Raw genomic sequence first — 21,913 nt, forward strand, 5'->3', positions numbered from 1 at the left:
AAACTGATGCTTTCACCAACTGTAACCTGAGAATGAGCTTAACTGTGTACTTTAAACAAACATTGCATAATAGAGCATATATTGCAGCTCAAGCAATATTTTAGATTAGTTATTTTATTTATGCATTACAGGATAAATATTGATTCTGGCTAGACTCCTGTGACACGAGGCCAAGTTAAAATGAAGTCTTTAAAGAATATGGATCATAGAACAGACCAAAGTACTATTTAGCCATGTGTCCTAGTGTGGACAACAAAATATCCAGCACATAGTAATAATTCCTCAAAATTGTTTCCTAGTCTCCAACAATGTGTCACCTAAAGACATCTTGAATCTGGAAGTTCTTGTATTTCACAGCCCTCTGAGAATTTATCTTTCATGAGGCTGTTGCTGCCCTTTGAAAGCTTCTTAGCCTTCTTTAAGGCAGTGTCCTCCAGCAGGGTTTTCCTTGAACTGGTTACATACTTTTAGGATATATCAAGAGCTATGGCTCCTCTTGCTTCTAGCATGGCAGCTCTTCATTTATATAATGCTTCTAGTGATAAAATACCAGTCCAGGTTGTTAGTTTGCCATTTAAAACACTTATGTATGGATCATTGTTTACAGAATATAAACATTTTAGTTTACCTCTGAGAACAAAGTACTGCTGATACACTTGCCCATCTTTGTATATGGGACCTGCTATCACCTTCCCGTGCCAACCAGGAATATTTTATTTGCCTAAAATGGCATTAAATGTTGACTAGTTTACAAGATGGTTTGGGTTGGAAGGGGACTTTAACCATCATCTAGTCCAACTCCCAAGTTATTCCATCTAATCATACTTTTTAGGGAAAGGCAGGTGTCTGAAAAAGCACAAGGAGCACTTACAGTCTGTTAATCTGCTGCCTTTATCACAGTGACCCATAGACCTCACCCTCACCTCACTGCATTGAGTGTCCATTTTATCAGTCAGCAAATCTCTTTTCAGGACCCTGCCAGAATGCTGATATTTCTGCTGCCTTCCTCCTTCTTCTGGACCCTCTATTTTATTGATCTGTGTACCCAGGCCAAAGCTCTGGTGTTACTGAAGTAAACTGAAAAGACCATCATGGAGAGTCTTGCACTGTTTATCAAATGTGGGTGTTCTGAATGTCCTCCCTCAGAGTATATGAAAAACATCCACATTCTTCCAAGGTTAGCCAGCCATGTTATCATATTCATTTACAGGCAAAGTATGAAGCCTAATTTCTCTTAATTATCTCATGCCCAATGACCATATGCCAGAGGTCATGTTAACAATGATGAAATTGGAATAAACACCTGACAATATATGGTGCATGTTAGCTGTCCTTTGAGTTATCATTAAAAGCAGATTCCTTTATATTTCCTCTGGAGTCTATGGATTTCTCAGTGGAGTGGAGTCAGTGAGACCATTTTAAGTGACTCAGTTGCAGCTCATTTAGGATCTTTTTCTGCAAAGGACTGTGAAGGGCTGCCCGTTCCCTTACCTGAGAGGCCCCTTCAAGTTAAAAACACTCACTACAAGAAATAACCTATAAATAGGTAACCTCTGCCTTCCTCTGCTGCCCATGGTTGTTACACATCAATGGGGAATTTTGGAAAGCAAAAGGGAAGAGAAATGAATAGAAAAGTCTGAAACAGCTTTAGCTGGTGGGTTGAAAATTCCGTGATTGCTGCTGACAGACCTGGTCTTCTACCTATGAGGGTTCTACCTACCCCACAAGACCTTGCACGTCTGAAGTACTCAAAGGTATGAGGTCCTCTGAAGCTATAACAGATGATGTTATCCCAGCAAGCTTTCCTAAATCAGGTATGTTTTCTTGCTGCATGAAGAGAGTTGTCATAATAATGCTGGTAATCACAACAGGCATAACACTAGCAATAATAGTAACAACAATAAGAAAACCAATCATAATAATAGTAATTACTACTAATAATGTAATTATGATGTTGTATTTACAACAATTAAATATTTTATTTGAGATTAATGAGAAAGGACAGAAATATTCTTACATGCAAATTAAAAAAATTCCACCATAAACTTTGGTGTAAAGCTGTCTAATTTATTTTCTTGTGTATTACTGTATGTTGTAGACTTTTCCCTTCCTATAAACTATATCCTACATAGAGGGATCTGAATAATGCTTCCTGAGAAAATAAAAAAACCCTTTTTTGCATCAAGTCTTACAGTGTCAATAAGAGTTCTTTGTAAGTGGTGTTAGTGACTGGAGGAAGCTTTTTTGAGGAAAAGCATAGTTTGGAAATGGAGGAAGTGTATGAGGGGCACTTAGTAGCAAGCACTCATGCTAAAATATGATGTGTGTTGTAAAACCTGAGAGATAAACCGGAGCTGTTAAAGCAATTGTTTCCTGAGCCCTAATCACGATACACAGGACAAAAGTCGATGTTCCAGATAAGTGTATTTGGACTACAGCTGCATTTATAGTACCTACAGCGTATATCAGATGTTAATGCTAAATGTAAGAGCTTTGGCTTACTGAGAAGTTATTAACTTATTGAGCAGTATTATAATTAATCACACACAGAGGAATCTAACAGTACTGCTTCACTTTATGCCTTCCTAATGGAATATTCAATTTCCCCTTTTATGAATGAATTCCTCAGTCTTTTTAGAGTAGTGAAGTGTATTTTACACCTAGAGACCTCTCTAAAAACTATCAGTTCAGGTTACTTCTTGGCAAAAAGATTTCTACCGGAGTTAAGCTTTCATACAATTACACTTCAAATAAATGGACGTTTTGTATTGACTTAATTGAAATCTGAATTAAATCTGCATTAAACACTGCTAAGAAAGAAGCTCATAACACATTAGTAGCTCAATCTGTTTAAAGTATGGTTATGTTCTTAAGGGCAGAATATCAACCTCTGGCTTCATAGCTTTGGGCAGTATTGATGCATGTCTAGGAGCAAGAGTTTTGTAAATTCCCTGCTAGGCCATGTGCTTCTTTGCAAGTCTATATCAGCAGAAATCTGATTCTTTTTCAGGTATCATGCATAGCATGCCAGCTTGAGCCTCCTGGTTTACTTTTTTAACCGAATAAAACTGGTTGTCATAAACCAAACAGATGATGTTTGTGCATGTCATTTGTAGATTTTGCTTTTGTTGTTGGTTTTGTCACTACACAATAAAGCTACAGTTTACTGCAGCTTTGCCTTTGTTTCATGGATTGCTAACATCATCTAGCATACCCCAGACCTGCCTTGCTACAAGGTTTGCTCCTGGAAGCAGGAGGTGGACCCTTAGCCATAACTTTGATGTTTACATCACTGAGTGGTATCATTTAGTCACCTACAGGTAACAGCTCTTTTGGATAATGTTGGGAATATTTTGTAATCACCAGCGTTTGCTTTACGCATTAAGACATTACTGTAAGGAACAGACTGGGCAGATACTTACTCGACTGGTATGAATGTGGAAGAGTGATGGGTAGATGTTCCTGCCCTAGACTTTGGTCTTGGCTACTTTTTCCCTCTGCTCAAGTCTGCTCTGAAGTCAAAAGTGAGGCACTAGTCCCAGTTTTCTGAGACTCACTTGAGCAGTGCTGGGAGCGGAAGGTGACTTGCTATGCCATGTTGTCTTGGGGTGACTTTATGATGTGCATCTCATATCGCTGCCCTATGCCCAGAAATTAATTCTTGTTTCTTTCTATGCCTTTAAGGCTTTCTATGCCTTTAAACTGAGCCTGAGAGGGGGAAGGAAAAACCCTGAGCAAAACTTTTTCAAAGCAGTTTGCAGCTTGTTCAAGGTCACACAGAGATAGTGACTTTTTTTTTCCCAGCCAGCTTTCAGCCAGTTTTTTTTCAGTTTTTTTTCTTCTTCTCCGGAGAGAGACTGAGAGTTGAACTTTTTTTCCTTCCCTGGAATTTTGGATTTTTCCCTTTTTCCATGGATTGCTTCAATATCAGAACACATTGGGAGGACTTTCCACTGGGCACAGAGGGCCTGGGCCTGGCCCAAGCCCCAGCTCTGAGGAGAGCAAAGGGAGGACTCTAACACTTGCCCAGGTTTTTTCTTCACAGCAAAAGATTTTATTATTTAGCATTATTATCCTTTTCCCGTGTGTTTGGTAAATAAATAGTTTTATCTCCTTCACTTTCCTTCGAGGAAAATTTATTTTTCCCGAACCTGGTGGGGGAGGGGTGGTTGTGCCTTCTCTCAGAGGATATATCTCCAAATTTGACCAAACCAGAATGCGTGTGTATGGTAGGTAGAGATTTTCTGTGGGAGGGATGTGTCTTTGCTCAGACTGTGCAAGTCTGCCGAGGTTTTCTCAGGGTGTTGGACTCTGGGGCTTTCATACAAGCTCAGAAGAAACTTCTCAGATAACCTTCAGTTATTCTTTCACAAGCACACCCTGTTCAAGCACAGAAAGGCTTGGAACAGCCGCTGATGCTGTGAGGTCAGTGTGCTGGCCTGAAGGACACCTCTGCCTTCCCTGGGAGTGAAGGACACCTCCGCAGGCACCTGACAGAACTCAGCATCGACAATGCTCATGCAGTGACTGAGCAGCATCATTTTCCTCCAGAACAGGGTTAAAGATTCTGAGAAAGATTTTTTTTTTTCCCTTGCTGCTGGCTGCTGCAGACAAAGATAAGACATGGCTCTGAGCCTTATTATAGGACCTCTGTCTTAGCTGTGGTCCCAGGAATGCTTTTGTCCTGCTGGTTCCCTCCAGACAAGGAGAGAGTGCTTCCAAGAAACCTGCCATGCATTTATGCAAGAATTCTTCTGCAATAGTTAGTTCCCCACATAACAGATGACAGGTTTTGCCACCTGCTCTTTGCAGTGTTGCACCAATATTTCTGTGGAGTAAATAAAGTTCACAAATCAATTAATTAAAAATTCAATACTTATAAAAATAAGTATGCTATTTAATACAAGAGTGCTTTGATATATAAAATCTATTGCTTCTCTCATGGGGGCATTTCTTCAGAGCAGCTCTTCACCCCTCTCTTCAAAGTTATGTTTTTCATTTCTCCCTCACCCTGCAATTCTCTAACCTGATAGCATTCAAGTTTGGGGGAAAGGATATTTTTTGCATTTCTTCCACTTCCACAGTGTGCTTTTACTTGATATGTGTCAGCCTAGCTGGAGACCACTCTATTTTTGCCCAAGTCAACAGCTACTAAAGGTTAGTGAGAACTCATCTGGGAAGTGTGGCAGTTAAGACCTAGTTAGTGAAATATTTTCCAACTTTACAATCTGGTCTGTGTATTATAAGGCCTTCATTAAGGAGATGTGCTATTTAACCTGAAGTGCTTTGTATGATATAGTAATCATTCTTATCTGTGTTTCTTTCAGGTAAAATCCATTCATAACCTTAAAGTATGTCACCAGTTCATTGGAGAAAAGGGTGATCCAGCAAAGCTAGTCTTGATGGCCTCTGGTCGGTGGCCTTACTCGTTCCTGAGGCATTGAAGGATCCCAGTTACCAAGTATCTTCTGCTGCTGGTCATGAGACAAAGTGTGGGAACAGCACTGGAAATAATGAGGAGTGAAAAATAACATACTAACTTGGCACTCTACACTAGCAGAAGCATTTTTGTTGTCTTGTTGCACTGACTTTTATATCTCAGCAATTCTAATGCAGTTAGCACCTACAGCTGTTAGAAAATCGCTATATAAAATGGGAAACACAGGTTTCAAGCCATACGGTGGGACAGATTTGAAACTGGTGTCTATGCCATCTTACTATCATAAAGGACTCCTCCATTACTGGCTGGAAGAGAAAGGCCAGGAGGACTGAGCTTCAAAAGCAGTTCCTCAATGCTATGCCTGGTACATCAAGGAAAATATAAACAGTTTAAGAATACTGTAAAACAGGATGGTAAAATCTGTTTTAAAAAAGGAGCTTTCTCATTAAATATCTGTATTCACTCTTCAAAGGCAGCAACTCTGGGGTTACTATGAAGCAGAACAGTCATAAATATTGGCAGAAAATTACTTAAATGAGATAAATTGCTCACTTAAAAAGAGACAGAAATCTTGTCTTTTCCAAATGTTATGTGGAAATTTATTTCATGAATAGATCAGTGAGTCTGGTGACCTGTGCTACTGCTGACTATTTTTATCTTGTTTTGGATGTAAAATCCCTTCAACTTTATACAGAGAAGCAAATCTCAGTATAGAAAACACACTTGACTTGGGGAATATGGAAAGAAAGATGAAAGATCATGTTAGGATCCCAAAGGTGAATGGTGAAGATGAGGGAGTCTTGAAACTAAGAAAGAAGTAATGTGAAATAGAAAGAAGGGAGAAACTTTCATGGTTTTATGGCTGTGTTTTTCGTGAGATCAAAGGGTACTGTGTATTTTGAATAACTAAGCCATAAAAGTTCCTCATATTGGAGATTTGAAGAGACAGTTGTCCAGTATCAGGTGTATCAAGTGGAATACAAACACCCCTTTCCCCTCTAGGAATTAATCTGGGGGTATTGAATGGAATCTAACTAGAAAAGATGAGAACCAAGCATTCCTGCTGCAGCTCAAACTAAGTAATTAATTGATGAAATGAATCAAACCTGCTGACCATATGAAAAAAGAAGAGAAAATCATGAGGGGATATAAAAAACCCGTGGGTTTTAAATTTTTTTTAAACTTTATGGTGAGCACTTGACATTTGGCCCATGGTGAACACATCTGAGCAGAGTACCTTGGCAGAGCACTCCTGGGAAGCAGGCCAAGAGTCAATCAGGCACACAAATGGACTCACTGCTTGTCTCTGGGGATTGCCTGGGCACTGCAGAGGAATTTCAGCTAGTGTGACATGTATATCATTGCAGAAATAATCTTCTGTATTCATTAGCAATGGGTTTCCTCAGAAAGAAAATAAAGTGCAGGAATTTTGCATTTGTTAATGATGAGATGCTGCATGAAGCTGGAGAGGACAGATGGACAGTTGTGAGATACCTGTATTCAGACTTGCAAAATCTGTTTGTATGGCTACCAGAAGACATACTGGAAAGCCAGATACTGATACAATGGCTTTGCTAGCCTGTGTCTTGCAGGGCTTGAATTGCCTGTTTGTCATCAGCTTTGTCCCTGAGGAAGTGGTTAGATATCTTTGTATTGGGGTCTCCATGTGGTCCTTCTAGAAAAAATTGTTTGCTAAGGCTCAGTGCTGCACAAACGTTGGAGTGAGCTTGGGTTTGTTAGAGGTGATGCTACCAAAAGATCTATGCTGCTAAGTTTACCCTGGAGGCAGCAGAAAAGCAGTTATCACACAGTGGTGATACCAGAGAGTGGTTAACCAGGTATTTCAAAGGAAGAGATGCTCAAAGTCTTGTTTCCCTCTCTGTTCCTTTACATCAACTCAAGTGTCCTGTTCCCTCCTCTCCGTACCCTGTAAGGGCAGGAGGGAAGGGAAGCAAGTCTCTGTGTTTTCCTCCCAGCTTTGCTTCAGCCCTTGTCCTTCTCCACAACACACCATATGGAGCTCAGTCAGATCTCTTGGTGCTTCAGAGGGCTGCAGGAGGTGAAGGAATTGGTAGATCATGGGTCAAGATCATAGGTTGTTATCGGTGATGCCCATGTTGGCCTGGTAGCTAGGCAATTAGCATTTGAATTAGCCCACAGGCCATTAGTTGTCAATTCTTCTTTAAACTTTTTAAAGTATTAATTAACAGTGCCATGACTGGAACTCAATAAAAGCCACTGAGAAACATGTTTTAAGAAAAATCAGAGAAAAACACTTTGTAGTTCTTTTTGCATGATTTTCTGGTCATAATACCATGATATTTGAATAAAACTAAATGTCTTTGATAATTCAAGTGGAAAAAAATCTAGTTCAAAGAATGACTTCAGAAAAAGAATTAAATTATCTTCTCTCTGTGAAAATACTTAATTTTGACCTTATGCTTAAGACCCAAGATGCAAGAATATACCCACTCCTGTCTCATGTGCTCTACTGAGCAAGTTGCATTGATAATCCTGATTTCTGCATTCAAATTCATATACTGAAAATTAAAATGCCTTTCTTAGTTTGCAAAGAATGTGACAAGACTAATTATTTTAATGCATCTGGATAACCTGTTTCAAATGCCTCTTTAATCAGCTTTATTTAGCATACTTCACATTTGCATTTTATATTCAGCCTCGTTTGTATTGCCTCATTACGCTTTAAATGACAATTATTTCTAAACTAAAGGCTCCAGAGCTTTGATTTTTTGAGGGGCATAGACCAAAATGGGATTAATGACAGGTTTGAAGGAAACAGGACATTAGTGCATTAGCAAGAATCAGAAAGTCCTCCATAATATCAATGAGTGTTTTTCAACATTCTTCTTTGCTTCTTTCTTCCTGTTTCTTCCCCTTCCTCTTTTAATGTCAAGGTGTATAGATACACAGTGAGACAACAGATGATTTCTTCAGGTCACTGACTTGGTTCCTCACATTTATTTAGTAAAGAAGTTCTTGCCAGAGACTTCCAACTTTTAAAATCCATATCACTAATATAGCTGGGAAAGATCAGATAAAACAAACAAGCAAGGAAATAAATTTCTTTTGGTGTGTCATGGTTTAACCCCAGCCAGCAACTAAGTACCACACAAATTCTAACTCAGTTCCTCACCCTCCCCTGCTACTGGTGGGATAGGGAGAAGAATCAAATAGAGGTGAAACTTGTGGGTTGAGGTAAGAGTAGTTTAATACTTGAAATAAATTATAATAAAAACAAAATTATAATTACTACGAATAACTAATAATTGTTCAAAAAAGAAAAAGAGAATAAAGCCCAAAAGGAACAAGCTCTTAACAACACAATTCCTTGCCACCTGCTCACCAATGCCCATCCTGTCCCTGAGCAGTGATCATCCCCTCCTGGCCAACTCCCCCCAGTTTGTTTACTGGGCATGACACTCTATGGGGTATGGAGTATCCCTTTGGCCAGTTTGGGTCAGCTGCCCTGGCTGTGCTTCCTCCCAGCTTCTTGTGCACCTGCTGGCTGGCAGAGCATGGGAAACTGAAAAGTCCTTGACTTGGGATAAGCATTAATATCAACAACTAAAACACCAGTGTGTTATCAACACTATTCTCATCCAAAACACAGCACTCTACCAGCTACTGGAAAGAAAATTAACTACATACCCACTGAGACCAGGTGATGGTTTGGGGAGATTGTTAACATGCATCTTTAGGCTAGTATACGATTATCTCTCCAGCACTGTGTGTAATGACATTCTCTGTATTTACTGGCTTGTTCTTTCATATTAGTTTGTGTAGTATTAACAGGAGGGAGAGGGTAGTTAGCCATTTCAACTTTGGCAACTAGCCAATACATTAATAGAGATGATGAAAGCTGTGGAAAATTGCTTTTTTCCTACCTTGTTCCAGAGAGGGGGTTACAAGAATGGAAACTCTCCAGAGACAGCAAAGCTGAGCCCAAAAAAAGCTGTGAGAAGAAAGTTTAGAAGAGATGTGGGAAATCTTGGATAGCAGAAAGACAGAGCAGGGGTATGCTTCTGTAGACAATCTATAGTGGTCTAATATGATGCTGTGGTGAGCTTTGATCTGGTCAGGGAAGGTGACCATCGCAAAAAAGACTACAGTTCAAGAGGAGAAGAAAAGATGAAGGAGAATCCTAGAAAATTTTACAACAGATTAGTCCTTCGGCCCAAAGTGTTTTTTAGAGAAGTCAAGAAAATCAACCCTGATCTTGTACTGAGGATTAGTTATTTTTCATCTCTGTTTCAGTATTTCCTATACTGTAAAGTCAACATTAGTAATGTCATGCAGGCTGGTAAATAATTTGTTTAGTGGCCGTTGTTTCATACCTATCATGCAATCCTGACATAATAAGTGCAATCATGAAAGGCTGTTCCCCTGCATTTCTTAATGTGTCTATACCCCAAGACAGCAGCCCCTTCCAGTCTTCAAAAGGTTCTGCACTGATCATTTTGATGGGTCATCTTCACACCAGGACACTGGGTCTGAAGCTCTCCTGGAACAGTTGTGGAAGGGTCCTGCACAGGGTCCAGTCCCTTTTTAAGAGTCCTTAACTTGTGTTCCTCTCTGCCTGAGCTCCTCTGGGCTTGTGGATACAGGCCTTTGATGAGCTGATGTCATGGGAGTGTCTGGGCAGGGTACCTTTTCGATTCCCCCTTCATTGTCTTAATGTGCTCCTTTGTGGGTGTGCAGACAAGCTTTCATCACATAACCTAAGGCATCCTACCACCCTGGGCTCTGTTTGGAGGCTTTGATTCTCCTTTGATCAGACACACACTAAATTATTCAAAGGGAAAATGCCACATATGACATTTCCATTATAGAGCCAATTCTATTTTAAGCCCTGCTTTTCATGGGCTCATTCAGAGAAGTCCAGGGAATGTCCCTATCCCTGAAGGCTTTGCTTTTTGAATTTTTGTTGTTGTTGTTGTTGCAGATGAATGATCAGGGGAGTTTTAAGGTACCTTCTTGAATGGATCTGTCTTAATGGATCTGTCTTAAAACGGAGTAGGTAATTTTAGAGGACTAATTTATGGAAGCCTTCTCCAGAGTTTTACTGAGATAAATGCAGATCATAGAAACAATTATAAAAACATACGTCTTCTTATTCAGCACTTGGGAGAACATGTTTTGAGGCCTTCATTTTTTGAGGCTGTTTCATTTAACAGGGAATGGATCTGCATAAGCAGATCAGTCCACAATGAAAGGGCCAGCTGACAGTTTCCTGTAGCTATCACAGAAAAGTCACCAGCCTCCTTCCACAGAGCTCCACAATCAGGAAAGACCAGGTCTGGTAAGCATGGGAAGTCAGAAACCTTCAGAGGAACTGTGGTGGCTTGAACAACAAATACCATTGATCTGGAGACAATCAAATCCTTTAATCTGTTTTTAATCTCCCTATTTTTAAAGCTGCTTCTTAGGAATTTTAAATCAAGCGATGTTTTCTGTCAGTCTCTGGGTTCAGTATTTGGCAGGATCAGAGGGTCTTGTGTCACATGGATGGAGAGAGGGACTCTCCTCCCACCTCCCAGCTCAGGTGTCATGGCGGATGGCTGTAGCAAAGGCTCACATTACTAAATCTTGATCCTGCTTCTTTTTTTTTCTCCAAGAAATTTAATTCCCTTCAAAATCCCTCCTCATGACTTATGTCTTCTAATTGTTTTTTCCTCCACTAATACAGGGTTTGGGTTTTTTTGCTGGTTCCTAAGGATAAAACATGCCTCCCAGAAATAATTGGCTTATTACCCTTTCTTGCAAAGATACAATGGAAATCCTCCGGAAGTTTCTTTGGAATATTTTTTTGAATTTTGGAAACCCTTCTCCAATGCTATGCTGTTCCATGAAAGACACTGATAATTTACATACCATTTTCCCTCTTTTTCCACCCTTACGGGAGGACTGTCCCAACTAATTTTTTTGCCAGCAGGTAAAAAAACCCAATTAAACATATTTTCTTATCTTCAGTCCATGAAAGTTTAATGCCAAGGGAAGGTAAGGAAGAAAAATTAAGCAATCTGCTTTTTGTTTTGCTAGGGTGGCCAGTTTCACATCAAGAATCAGCAAAGGTGCTATTTGGGACAGCAATTTTTAGCTGATGTCAGTGAAATGATGCAGGTGGTGCCAGCTGGCTGCTCTTTGACACAGGTGTCCTTCAACATATGGATCAGGCCATATGATATCCACCTGTTTCAGATTATGCCTGTACATAGGTAGTCTTTCTATGTTGACACAGTTTTACAGAAAAAAGGGAGATGAAAGGGAAATAAAAGATTTTGTATGGACTGAAAAAGTTGATGTAAAAATGTAGGGCTAGATCATCCCACGAGCACTGCATTATGCCTCAGGCACCAGGCTTGAATCCCTCCGGGGAGCAAATGGAAGAAGCACGCATGGTCCTCTTCCTTCAAGTGCCCAACAGGCAGCATTCAAAAGATGGAGATTAGAAAGGATAGCATGTAAATGCTTGGCATAATTTTTTGGGGGAACTATTTTCTCGGTTTTGTTGTGACCCATCCATCTTCTTGCCAGAGACTTAAATATTGAACCTGAGCCTAAAGCCAGTTCTTTTGCTGAGGTCGGTGCAGTCAGAAGATCATCATCTGAAGTGCATGACAAACACTGATCACTGTGAACATGTAGCTGCAGTTATATTATTACCAACTCCCTAATGACTAATCAGTTGTTAAACAATGATTGAGCTCATTAAGGAAATGTATAAATGAGTAATTTTCATGTAACCAGCAGAAAAACACACCTCTGCAGTGCAGTCTGAAGTGTAGCCAAGGAGTGCACGTGCTCTCCTGGGCACGAGCTGGAGGGAGCAGTCAGCCACACTCAGGACTTTCCACAGCTCAGTCTCTACTGCACTGAACATTTTCTCTCCCAATCCCAACACATTTGATCTTACTTTGGTGAGAATGATGAGTGATGTATCTAAAAAAAAAAGAAAATCCCAGCAGAGTGAGTACTGGAAAGAGAACTACCTTGAGGATTTTGATCATGACATTTAAATTCCAGTCTGCAACTCATGTCATTCTATTTTGTTATATTCTGTTCATAAACTCTGTGTTGTAATCACAGACGTTTTGGCATGATGTTTTAAAATTATCTAAGATCTTTATCCTAGAATGCAATTGCATTTGGCTGCTTATCTTGTTAATGTTCAACTTCTATTGATTTCAAAAGGTTCAAATTACTTAAGGTCTTTGACTGGAGCTGCATATTTCTTTACAGGTTCATGAAGAGTAGGAAATTATTGTCCATAGGATCAAGAAAAACCTCAAACAACAAAGCAAGCACCTAATAAAGGGCAATCTGTGGGTTTCTCTTTCTACCTAGCACTTCACATTGTGACAGTCTGTGTGTGTGAGAAGAATGGAGAAGCCCAAGAAAATATTTACAGATCTCGTAGATAAGGCAGTAGCAGCTGCTAACTCAATGCATCGTGATGAACTGCTTTTTTCTTACAAAGGAATTCGCTACCCTATCACCATTTGCAGTCCTGAAACATTTAAAGCCTTGGAGTCTTTTGAAGCCAGAAGTGATGATATAGTTTTGGCGGGATACCTTAAATCTGGTGAATATATATATTTTTTTTTCTTAAATAAGGTTCTGTAATAGCAAGTAATAAGGTTTGTACTAAATATATGCAATGTATGTTGTATACTGCAAAATATTATATATTCTATGAAATAATATATATTTATAATAGAATATACTATTTAGAATGTTCAGAAATTTTGTAAAAGTGATTTCATTCTCAAAATGCACAACAAATTAATTATGAATACATTATTTGTGAAATTTTCCAAAAGACTTAGAAAGACAATCTGATTTTCTTTTCTGTAGCATATAAAGGTTTTTGTTATCTTTACTTTTAATAGTTATGGAGTTAAATGCACAAACTGGAGAGAATTAAAATACAGTTTTTTATGCCAGAGATAACTAGATCTCTTGATATTACAGGATCTGTTCTCACATTTAGATTTGTAAAGTTAAGAGCTTTATGTTTTTACACAGAATGGAGCTTTTGGTACCTTCAAATGCTGAATATTCCTTAGTTTATTTCACATAGATGTCAGGAAATAGCTATCAAAAATATTTCTGTTGTCCTTGAAGTTATTACACTGTTCTTTAATTACTGCAAAATCAGACGAGATCTTTGCTAGGGTTACATGTTTACCCTACATATTTGCTCCTTCTGCCTGAAAGCACTGGTCCACATCAGAGCCACAGGTTTGGGTTAGATGTGCCTCATATCCACTTTAATCTAGCTGTTTCTCTCTTCCAGCAATTGGTTCACTGCCTTACAGTAGACAGCCACAGCTGACAAGATTGTCAAGTTTTTGCTTTTTTACTGTATTTTCTTTCTGAAGAAATGTTATGCACTTCAATGCAGTTGTTAAGACTGTAATGAGAAAGATGTAGGAACTCAGGGTCCAGAAGTCAGGAAATGGTAAATTAAAGATGGGAAATCTATAGAGGCTCTTTGATATGTTTTGAATAAAATCATAATAAATGGGTATAGGAAATGTCACTTCACAGAGCTTTTTCCTATTGTTAAAGAAAATGAGTACATACAGCACAATTTTCAGATCTAGTTCAGTTCCCGTGTTGAAGTACTGTGACCCATCTTTCTTCCTAAAATAATCCAGCACACCAGAAAACCCCTAATACATTAGGTTTTAAAGCACAGGTTTACCACCCCAGCCTCCCTTATATTTGTCACAATAAAATTTATTACATTAATGCAGGCTTTCCTAGTTGAATCTTAGTGGTTCTTCTCCTTCATTAGTTGGTTTACAATATACAAGTTAATTTATGGTGTACTGAACCATTCAAGTTGGAGAAATAGGTCCTTATGAGGAGCAAAGGAAGGACCTTGAGAGGTGATTGTCCAGGTAGTCAGCTGGGATTGTATCACATGAAAGGAGGCCAAGTAACTCACCTGGTAGTACTATCACCTCTTGACTTCCCCGGCAAACCCATTTCTGGTCATTCTAAAAGTTTTACAAGCAATTCTGTGTTTTTCTTCTTTCAGGCACAAACTGGCTGAGTCAGATCATAAATGACCTGATAGCTGTATCTAAAAAGAAAACATAGGGTAGGGAAAGCAATGTGAATGATGAAGAACTAGGAGAATTTCCCTACCTTGAAGTTGGAGATGCTGAGAAATATGAGGTAGGAACAGAATATGTATGGAAATTATCAAAATTATATGCTTCAAATACGGAATATACAATGTATGAACTATTCCATTGTTTGATAAGAAATTTACCACTTCTCTTTGTGTGGCATCTGGTCAGGGTGAATCTCATTCAGACTGCCAAAAACTGAGGGATAAATGAACACTTCAGTGGGAGTGAGAGGAGCACATACCCGTGAGATACACAAGAACTTCAGAAATTCAACATAGCATCTTTTGTATTTAAGAAGAGCTTCATGAAATGTCAAATAATGAAATAGTAGCTTTTGTCTCTTTTACTAGCTCTTCTGCCTCACCCCCTCTCTCAGTCCTTGAGCTGCTTCAGCTTTCACACATAGCCAATCTGTACCTTACCTCTAGATTTGATCCCTTGTCTTACAGAACTGAAGAGAATTATCACTGCAGAGAATTAACAATGGATAGTCTTTTTCCAATTGTTCAGGGGCTTTGGAAGATTAGAGCTACTCAGAGCAGCCCAATAATATCCCAGGGCAACTCTCACCAAAAAAAAAAAGAAGCACTTCCGTCAGCCAATAACTATTGATAAGTTTATCAAGGCAATATTTTAGCATAGGTTACTGAAAAGATTATTTGTACTAACTGAACTGTCTGCTTTCCTCCTTCCAATTCTTAAAGCGAATGACCAAATTGCCTTGTCCAAGATTTATGGTTACTCATCTTCGTCCTGAAAATCTTCCCAAGTCTATCTTCAAAAACAAAGTCAAGGTGAGTGCTCATTTTAATGTATTAAAAGCAAACACTCCAACAGATATTTTTTAAAAGCCAGTGTAGTACTTTTCTGCCAATTTTCAGAATCACTCTTATACTTAAGTGTTTAGCCTGGCCATTTCTACATGCCTGTTTAAATAGTGCCATTCATCTCACTTAACTTCAGTTTGTCCTTATTGGCACCTTTGTGGCAGTTTCCACAAGAGAGTTGCAGGGCTTAAACAAATCCTCCAGAGGCAAAATGTATTTTGGCATGATTTCCTGTGGGAGGAATTTTATGGCATTGTTGCAAGTGAGGACTTTGATGTGTCAAATTTCAGAGAGAATTTCTATTTTTGTGATTTTTCCCTGATGCCTAAATTATGAGCTATGCTTGTATTGAGCATAATTAATTTGGTTCATCTGTAAAAGATACTTTAATAATTATAGGCAACCACCTTCTCATGGTACCAAAGCAAAGTTAAATACTGCACCTTCTGAATGCAGAATGAAACTGCTACTTCTGCAAGTAGCACATGAGGTATTAGAAAACCCCAACTGCAGTTATAAAGTATATTATTATTATTATTATTATTATTATTTTTAATGCTATAGTCTGCTATGTCTTTCTCTACAAATAATTAATTTAACTTTTTTCTAGATACTGTTACTGCTTCGTAATCCAAAAGATGTAGCTACATCTTTTTACCATTTTTCCAATGGCATTGCTACTCTTCCCTCCTATGAGACCTGGGATGATTTCTTCACAGATTTCATGACAAAGAAATGTACAGTATATTTTTCTGTCTGTGTGAATCATCTGTCTGTGTGATTTGTCTTTGCCTCAAAACCCTTGTACTTCAGTAAATCAGCTTCACCAGGATTTTTTGGTTTCCAGTACAAAAGCAGAGATTAAAGACAGAGAATTAGAAATCTGAACTGAAATTTACTGTACTTGTCTTACTGCTTGAGGATAAATATTCGTCAAAACTGCACTTTCACAAACTCTTTAACTTGTAGTACAGACTGATATTTTTCCTGGAAGAAGCAGCTCTTCCTTATCTCTGTCTTGGGTCCTCTTTACCCTTCCTCTCCCATGTCCATCATCTTGTGTCCATGGAGTCATATAATCACCTCCATGCCAAATTGGATGAAAGGAATTATTAGGACTAAGTCTAGTGAATTAAAAAGTGGACTAAGTCCAATGTATTAAAAAGAGAGAAAACAATACCACTGGTTTAACATTACGAGTCTATCACAGCACACGGCCAGCAGAAGGGAGGGTTTACCAAGGTTTTAGACCGGATTAAGGGAGTCTGCAAGATGGTCTGCAAGATGAAAACTTTTGGGTGGACTCACAGTTCTCTTGAAGTTCTAACAAGTTTTACTATTCTTACTTACAAATGGCATCATACGCCTGAGCCTGGAGCAAAAGCCATAATTCCCACAGAAGGGTGTAAACTCTGCCATAGATATGATTAATAAAGCCCTTGGCTGAGACAACTTAATGAGTAAGACTTGGTTTATTTTCTAAGGAGCTCGTATAATCTTCATTTTTGCTTCATCTTAGGATTCTTTTGTTTTATTTAGTGGCCTGGGGATGCTACCTTGAATACCTTTCTGAATGGAACAAATACATTGATGAAGAAAATATTATGACAATAACTTATGAAGAGCTAAAAGAGGTAAGGTTATCAGTAGCTACAAATATTTTATACTTCAAGGGACATTTTTTCCTTAGCCAATTCACTATTACTTTCATGTGGGGTATTCAAACTGTGTGAGACAGATTCTTGTTTTAAGGGAAGAAAAGTTGAAATTCAAACTCCAAAACCTTCTTAAAATTTTGTTTGTGAAAATGATTTTCGTTTTTTATTTATCTGTGATATAAGCCCAAATAATTGTAAATCTAAATCCCCACTAAATTTTTTTGGAAGGAGCTTTTATGTATTCAACAGTATAGCTTTTGCTCACCTGTAAATCATGCATAATACTTTGTAATCTATAGGAAGACAGCTCATATCTCCTCCAAAATAATTAGGGAGAAGAGCGACACTGTGGACCGCTTTAGTCCTAGTGAAGTCTATGAATATCCTATATATGCAGCCAGCAGAGAGATATAGGGAAGTGTAACCACCTTGGAAAGAGGCATAATTTGTTTGAAAGTCATGTCATATGTTACATACCTCTTTCCAGAATCGTGCCCTGGGTGTGAAAAACATAGCTGCTTTCTTGGGAATTCCTCTGACTGAGGAAGAGCTTCAGTTTGTGGCAGAGAGGAGCAGCTTCCAGTCTATGAAGAAAAACTCAGAGAATACTCATGGGGCATTTGGTGATGTTTTCTTTCGCAAAGGTAGGAAGCTCCAAGTGGCTCACGGGTAGAAATGTCACTCAAGAACTTGGGCCATCCTTTTGTTCTTTTTTTTTGCACTCATATTAGCATTGCAGGTTAATACCAAGCAGGTTATCACTGATTTTCTTGAGAAGACTATTCAAGGAGCACTGGTGAGGAAGGTACCCAGCAAGGCTCTAACAGCAGAGCCACTTCTAGAGGCTCACAGATGACTGGCAGGAAGGAGGAACTGTCAAGTGTCTGAACTCCTCTCCCCCTCTGTGCCTGGATCACCAATTATCCAGCCATTAGATGCTTACCTGAGCAGGCAGCACCGGGCCAAACTCAGCCTGAGTGGTGTGACCACACTTTTTAGGAGAATATAGGAATCTCCTGAAATGGCCACTGCCAAATTCCTGTTCACTCTTACACACTGGAAGTAAGTCAAGCAATCAAGAATCCAGGTACACACAGGAGAGGAAACAAAAGAGAACACCTTTTGCAGTGTAGTGTAGGGGACACAGACATGAGAAGGGCAACGTGGTTGTCAGAATCTATTTCTGCATTTTACATTAAAGAAGTAACTGGATAAAACCTCAAGCTGCCAAAGAAACAGAAACCCAGCTCTGCCTCCTGAAAGATGATTCTTAATCAATTCTTCATTATCTTCCACTTTGCCAGTCATAACAGACTGGAGTAGAGAGATGTAGGGAAACAGGACTTTAGGCTGCCTTTTTCAACACAGTCACCTAAAGAGGACTATGTTATTTTGCATTATAGAAAAAAGATTATTCACATATATGTAGCTCCACTGATTTCACAAAATGATATTGGTGTAGAAAAATGTTTTATCTGAAAATGGATTAACAGTATTCTGTGTACAATGCAATAAAAATGACAGATCTCCAGAATAAAAAATAACATTTCTTGGTGTTCAAGAGTTTCTTTGCTTCTTTGACGGTGTTGTAAGTGACTGGAAGAATATTTTCAGTGAAGATCAGAATGAGAAAATGGACAAAGCATTCGAAGAACATGTAGCAGGAACTAAACTCGGAAAAAAGTTGAAGTATGACTTGTACTGCAAAGCCTGAGGAGTAATGAAATGTGCCTTTCCAAGGCATACTCAGATCATCTGAATGCTATGTGCTAGAAAACTAGATCAAGTGATCTGAGAACCTTAGAATTTACTGTAAGAATCATTGCAGCAGCCTTTACAGTGACAATGATGAGTAATGGCCTTTTGTTTTATGGCAAGCTCTTTGGCTACACTCAATTGCTAAAGAACATGTCAACTAATCATATTTACAAAAACTCAACAGCCCTGCTCCAGTAGCTATCACCTGGAAGGAAATGCCCTTTTTTTTTCTATCCAAATTCTATCTTTCTGGACTATTTATAATTATTTAGTATGTAGATCATTTTTCCTTCAAAAATGTTTCAAATCAGGCAACACCTTCACAGAAGATATCACTGGCAAAAATATGGATATGATGGAAGCCTAATGATATCTTCCATGAATTCAGCACAAACTAAATCAAAGACAGAGGGAGGAGAAAGAAGGGGAATAGGGATCAATATTCTTGAGGTTTTTCATCGCTCTGACTGCAAAACATCAAGATGGATTTCAGATTATAGGCTGATGTTAATAGGCAAGATTCACTCAGAGGCACTGCTTTTTATAGGATCATAGAGCAGCCCAGGTTGGAAGAGACCTTGAAAAATCATCTGGTACAGGCTTGCCTGAGAAAGGGAGCCTAGATGAGATTCTATCTAGATATCATGTCTTGAAAACGTCCAGTGATGAGGATTCTCTCATGTCCCTGGAAGCATTGTTCCAGCAAATGATTGTTCTTGCTGTAAAGAATTTACTTCATATGTCAAGATTAAACTTCTCCTGTTGCAACTTGAACCCACTGCCTGTTTTCTTTTCCACGTGGTGTCTCATGAATAGAGAGCCTCTGTCCTCTTTGTAGCTGCCCTTTAAGTACTGGAAACTGTGATGAGGTTGTACCTGAGCCTTCTCAACTTTGTGGTCCTCCCTTGGAACACCTCCGGTTTGTCTGTGTCTCTCTTGAAAATGGCTTTATTGAGATAGTGGGATTGTCAAGAGTGATGGTGCGAGACATTACTATACCCAGCTCTATTGTACTGCCATTGGTATTTGCCTCTCTAGACAGAGTATTTCAGACTTGTCCAGAGACCAACAGCCACCTGTTCTGTAAATAAAAAGCAAAATAAGGTTCTTTCTGTATAGCTGAATTATAAACAGGAAAAAACAGTTTATAGATCCATCACCTGAGCAGATAAGACATAAAACTAAAAGATACACTTGGAAAGAATAAAGTATTCAAAGACTTTTTGCTTCATTCTTCTAAAGCTGGTTGGTTCTGCCTGGACATATGTGGGCATACTGAGTTTTGTAAAGAGATAGGAATGCTAGAAGTTGCTATATATGTTCCTAGAAGTTTAGCTATATATGCTAAATACAGTATTTAGAAAAAATGGATGGATTCAAAAGCAGCGCAGCAGATAGTCCTGGTGTAAACCATCTTTGAACAATTACAGGTTATCTGTAATAAAACAGAAAGGTACCAGATGCCTGGAGGAGAACATAATGATAGCCGTGTTTAAAAACTTGAGAAGGAAGAATCAAAATAGATCACCTTAACTTGATACGTAGAAATGTAGTAGCAAAAATAACGAAGCAACCAACCATGAAACATTTTGAAGATAATAAAATAGTGAGTATACATCATGTTAAAGCAGTTTGTGATCCTTCTTAAGATAACCTACCTCTTGAATAAGGTACTGACAGAAAATACAAGAGGTGCTAGCATTAGGGAGGGCCTGAAATTATGTGACTAAAAAGACACAAATTTATGTGGAGATGGTAATTGTACAAATGTGGTTAATGAAAGTACTGAAAGTAGACTTATGTTCTTAGAAATTCATACAATAGCAATAAAAGGCATTCAGAAGCATTGTCAGCAGTAGCAGTACTTTCAGGAATATCCACTTAGTTACATGGATATTATGAACTTGGTTGCAATAGTATGCTCATGGTCACATTCATATACTGGTTGACAACAAAAATGGGAGGGCAATTAAAGCAATATCCTTTAGTGGTGAGTCCTAGTCATATTCAATATTGTTTTTAACACTGGTGGGCAGACTAATGTCATATACTGTATCATAAACGACTGACATTTAAGTCTGGGGATCAGAATAGAGGGCTGAAAGTACTAGGGAAAATGTCAGAACAATTTGAAACATAACAAATTGAGAAGATTAGGGAACAAAAACTTTAGTAAAGGTAAGTATAAACCACTGTATTTTAAAAAGGGAAGCCAAAGGCACAGTTACTTGATGGGGGTAAATCAGTCAGGCAGGAGGTGGCATAAAAAGACCTGAGGAATCACACTCAGCAAGGACTAACATGGTGACAGTTCTAGAAAAAAAAGGCTTAGATCTTATTCTGGCCTTGCTGATCTGATGGAGAACCAGACCATGACCTGTTTCTGCAGTTTATCCTCTCCTGTATCATCCCAAGGCTCGAATTCAGTCCATTTGTGCACTTAACAATCTCACTCTGAAGGACAGAGTTATTCAGAGCATTAACCTCATGTGCCTTTGCTGCTTCAGAGATACTGTGTGGGCCCTTGCATTCAGTGGGGTAAGAAGGTGGAAGAATGGAAAAGGCAAGCTACCATGTCAAAAAATTAATGTAGGCAAGGAAACGTGATGGAAATCCCTCAGGATTCAGGAAGCTGGCTCCAAAGAAAATTTCTCAGGCAGCTGACCAGAGAAAAAAATGTTAATTTCTTGATGCCCTTAATCTCTAGTACTGGAAAACAGGAGGAAATTTTCCTTTGCAACTCAAAGTTAACACATGGACAAAAAGCTGAAAACAAAAACAAATACAAAGCTTGCAGAAAGCATAATATACGAACAGTGTCTTCAACTTTACTACATTCTCTAGAATGGTAGAGAAAATATTTCCAATAAAATGGTCTATTTTGATGGTTCTGCATTTTGCGAGATCAGAAAAATAATTTGAAATTATTCTTTATAGGTAACTTTAGGCAATCTTCCAAGTCTTACAACTATGACTTTGATTTGACACTTTGTCATGTCTAATTAAGCTTGTGTATAGGTTTACTGAGTGTCTAATATCCATCTATGAAGAAAGAGACAAGGATGT

General features: G+C 38.6%; 1 protein-coding gene across 1 annotated transcript; it reads left to right on the top strand.

The window, feature by feature from the left end:
• Positions 1–12,837: 12,837 nt before the first annotated feature.
• LOC121663169 (sulfotransferase 6B1-like) lies at positions 12,838–19,621 on the top strand. Its single transcript, XM_042025159.1, is given in 7 exon segments — positions 12,838–13,043; positions 14,508–14,647; positions 15,309–15,398; positions 16,042–16,168; positions 16,971–17,065; positions 17,577–17,732; positions 18,672–19,621. Coding segments are annotated over 7 exon segments (942 nt in total). The 5' UTR covers positions 12,838–12,841; the 3' UTR covers positions 18,804–19,621.
• Positions 19,622–21,913: the final 2,292 nt, after the last annotated feature.

This window comes from Corvus kubaryi, unplaced genomic scaffold (genome assembly GCF_017639235.1).
Source record: "Corvus kubaryi isolate FWS band 111438036 unplaced genomic scaffold, C.kubaryi_AGA036_p1.0 37266, whole genome shotgun sequence".
Lineage (NCBI taxonomy): Eukaryota > Metazoa > Chordata > Aves > Passeriformes > Corvidae > Corvus > Corvus kubaryi.